We start from the raw sequence: 3821 nt of genomic DNA, 5'->3' as shown, positions 1-3821 counted from the left end.
CCTAGTTAGGAGAGTGTTATTCAGTGTGCCATGAGCTAAGCACATTCCAAAGACCAAGGCTGTCTCCTGGAGAGTAGGGCATCAGATGTGTTATGACTACTGCTTATCAGACATTAGACGTCACCAATAGACACCCTTGGCACATATAATAGAGTGATTTTCTTTGTTCTAGTTAGTTGATTCTCGAGACAACTCGGTTTGCTTGTATCCTGTGTTGATGCAAATAAATCTCTGCATGTTGGAGTGAAACGGTCAATTCTCTTTGCTTTCTGTGAGTCTGTGTCACCATTCTGGGTACCTTCAGTGGGAGTTTGTGGTCTCTCACTATAGTCAGATAGCTTAAAGTTTTTGTCAGATAGACATCGTGCATTGAGACGGAGAAATAAACCACAACAAATTCTTACAGAAAAGAAAATCTTCATTAGCTGCCCTCAATCAGTGTTAAAGGAAGATATATAGAATCTTAATTGTTAACTATCAGCTACAGCTTCTGTTTTTAAAGCTTATTTTTGGATTTTTATGGCCTTTAATTGGCAGTGACAGCTGAAGAGTGACACTAAAGTGGAGCGTAAGAGTGGTAGGACGACATGGAGCAAAGGGCCTCAGGTTGGAATAAACCTGAGCAGCTGCGGTAAGGACTCCGTCTTGGTACACAGGGCGCACGCTCTAACAGGTGAGGGCGCTCCTATAGAATAGAGTTTGATGAATTCTCCCTCTTATTATCACTAAACATACGGGTACATCTAACAATTAAAAGATAGCATAGCCACTGAAGTTCTGGCTGTGCAACCTGCTGCTTCCTCACCGTCCTCATATCTGCTTCCCTGATAGTGTTTGTCATAGTGCAGGCCATGAGGGTGGATGCTGTAGTTTCCATTAGCTTTATTCATGAATGTCACTCTGAGAGTATCTCCTTCCTCTGCCCTCAGGACTGGACCTGGACAAATGCAGAAGAACATTGTAACCAGACAATGTTGAAAGAACCTAGGTGAAAGACAAGGCACCAGTGTGCCAGTAAATACAATACAAAAGGGGAAGTATGAGATTTCTGGCAAACCAGACCTTACCTAAGAGTCCTAAGTGTTGAGACTCAGGTGTTCTTGGTTTTGTGGTGGTGAAGGTATTGTCTGTGTACTCTTTGTATATCACTTTCTTGTACTGACCTCCAATCCTTCCATCATCTCGGCCAAAAAATATCTCTGATGCCCTATGAGAGGAATAGGTGGGGGGTGTGGGAAGAATGATATGAAGTACAAGATACTGTAAGTAGCGGGGGCAGAGTAACTCCAGTGACGTGGATTGGAATAAATATGTGGCGCAGATGAAGCTGCAGTGTGTAATTCCTCACTACAGAAAAAATGAACAGAGCAAATATCTTGGCAGTCAGAGGGTTTCACTGTGTCAGGTCTGGGAAGAATAACAAAGAAACAAAGACACAATAACAACTGACTCAGACATTACTATTATCTTATTATCTACACCGTTTACTCTAGATACCACAAAACTGCCCCGCCACAGGAATGACCTGCTCATATTTAACCAGCGTTGTCCAGAGGCCAAACACACTGACAGACAACTTTGTTCAAAGGTTTGGCAAGCCTTAAAGGGATACAGTGAGTTAGTTAGCTCCCATACTTCCTTCTCCAAAACCACTAAAGTAATACTCTCTAAGTGTAAAATCTGTCTCTGATACAGACTTTTGGACTGTAGAGGCTTTGCTATAAAACACAGGGGTTATTTTAGAGACATTTGACGTATAGGCTATGTAATGATTTTATTACAGTTGTTCATTCACTGTGTGCTTGGTAAAAACTTTAGTAGAGTTTTTGAATTGCCAAATGATGACTAAACTTTTATGTTGCAGTAACCCTTGCTGTTACCGTTGATAGATTGGATGCCGCAATATAGCACTCATAATTTGATAAGGTGTGTGCCCACCTGTCGGCCTCAGTAAGGGATACGTTGTTAATTAGATCCTTTCCTGAGGGAGCATAGTTCCACAGAACTTCCTCTGCTGCTAGGTAGTAATTCCTCACAATACCGGGCATCTCTGTGGAGCTGTCCTTGCTGCCGCATGTATTCACTTCATAAAAGGCCTGCATCCCAGCTGGAATAGATCAATAGACACAAACAAAAACACTGCACAGACCATAATTCACATGTACAAAGTCAAATCTTGTGATGAAAATGGGCCTTCAGAGCCTTAGAAAGTCATAACGGCTGAAAATCAACCTGACAAAGGGTCAGATTTAAGAGTCAATAAGATAATAAATATTCCAGGGTTGAGTTAACACTTGAGACATGACATGACAATTCACTTCCAGAGCCTGAGAGGACATGTGAAACTACTTAAGATGTGATTTATAGTCTATAGTAAATATATTTGTATGAATGGGCCATGGAAAGCTTGGTATGATACAAACAAAATGTATTTCGCAAGTGTAAGCAATATTCATAAAATGCTGAGCAAATATGGCTCATGCTCACTGGACTTTGAACAGCTTTAAAATACCAGTCCTGGTGTGTTAAGAGAAGAAACATCTTGCTTTGAGGTCAGGTGCCCTACCCTGCAGATGGTCATTAACCTGGCAGGACAGCAGCCACTTTCCTGTTGATTTCGGGACCATCTCAGCAGTAGCAAATGTGGCTGGAAACAGGCTGAGGACGTCGGTGCGGTGGCCACGGTCCAGCAGTGTATTCCCGTGAAAAAAGGCAGAATGAATGTCCACCTCATTACCCATGCCAAACAAATGCCAGGCTACCAAACGGTTCTGGCATAGCTCTATTCCGGGCAGGTTACCAAACATGTACCCATTAATAGCTGTCAAACAGAGAAAAACACAGAAGTTAGAGGACAGGACAAAGATAGCAAATGAAAGCCTCTTTTATACACATTGTTTAAAGAATTAGTCATTTGAAATGACTCGTAATTCAGTAAATTAAAGAATGTAGGGGAAACTAGATGCAGGAGAGGTAAACCTTTATTTAATAATACACAATATTCTTCTGGCTCACCATGCATCCGGTTTGACTCCTCAAAGTCTGGGTCTTTTCGGTTGACCCCAGCTGGATCAAAGCAGTTCTGAATGTTGTCCTTCAAGTACCAGCTCAGGTTTTCATCCACCACATTAAACATCAGGAAGACATCCTGGTCCACATCATTTCGGACAGATTCTACCACAGACTCTGGATCATTAGTCTCCTTCAAGATTCCTGTGCTCATAGATATGACATAGACAAACATGCAGGATGGGAAGGGGTTGTTGTAGTCATTAAGGGCTGTTGGTGTAATTTACTTTTATAACATGGGTGTGGAGAAGCCTTTGGTGCTTGTAGCTAGCATAAAGGGACATATAAACGTGTCTGATTTGACTTGATTTGGCACGCATACAAACATTTGTTCTGATGTAAAAATAAACAAGGTTAAATAGCATGCGGTCATATATCTTCAGACCTTTCTTGCAAGTGAGCAGAGCCCCGATGAGTCCGGTGGCAATATCCCTGGGTGCATCCAAGTGAGAGTGGTAGACCCAGGTCAGGCAGTTAGCATCATCATCTGTGGGGGCAAATTCCGGTCTGACCTCCCAGCGGTAGGTGTAGCTGCCTCCCGGGGGAACACAGTCATCCATCTTCAACATGTTTGACGTCCCATCTGGATAGAGCGCCCCTAGTAGACAATTACAAGATGTTTATGTTCAGATCATTTTGTTTCCATTTGAGTTTAGAGAGCAGTTTAGCCTGTATGTGTTTATGTCAGTAGAAAACAAAGCTATGGTCTTGAAAAGCACAATTTTGTCTGAATTGAAATTGAATTGAAATTG

General features: G+C 42.1%; 1 protein-coding gene across 1 annotated transcript in view; it reads right to left on the bottom strand.

Annotated features, from left to right (window-relative positions):
• LOC118331795 (ferroxidase HEPHL1) overlaps positions 1-3821 on the bottom strand; it is a 14510-nt gene that overhangs the window by 6909 nt on the left and 3780 nt on the right. The window contains exons 3-8 of the mRNA XM_035666874.1: positions 3455-3667; positions 3016-3213; positions 2567-2821; positions 1939-2107; positions 1068-1207; positions 806-937 (exon numbers count right to left, since the gene is read on the bottom strand). Of these exons, the coding sequence (XP_035522767.1) occupies positions 806-937; positions 1068-1207; positions 1939-2107; positions 2567-2821; positions 3016-3213; positions 3455-3667 (1107 nt within the window). The remainder of the gene's footprint in view (positions 1-805; positions 938-1067; positions 1208-1938; positions 2108-2566; positions 2822-3015; positions 3214-3454; positions 3668-3821) is intronic.

Source organism: Morone saxatilis, unplaced genomic scaffold (genome assembly GCF_004916995.1).
Source record: "Morone saxatilis isolate NCDOM2014 unplaced genomic scaffold, NCSU_SB_2.0 Contig20, whole genome shotgun sequence".
Lineage (NCBI taxonomy): Eukaryota > Metazoa > Chordata > Actinopteri > Moronidae > Morone > Morone saxatilis.
Note: the sequence above shows the minus strand (reverse complement) of the source record. Positions and strands in the feature narration are given on the sequence as shown.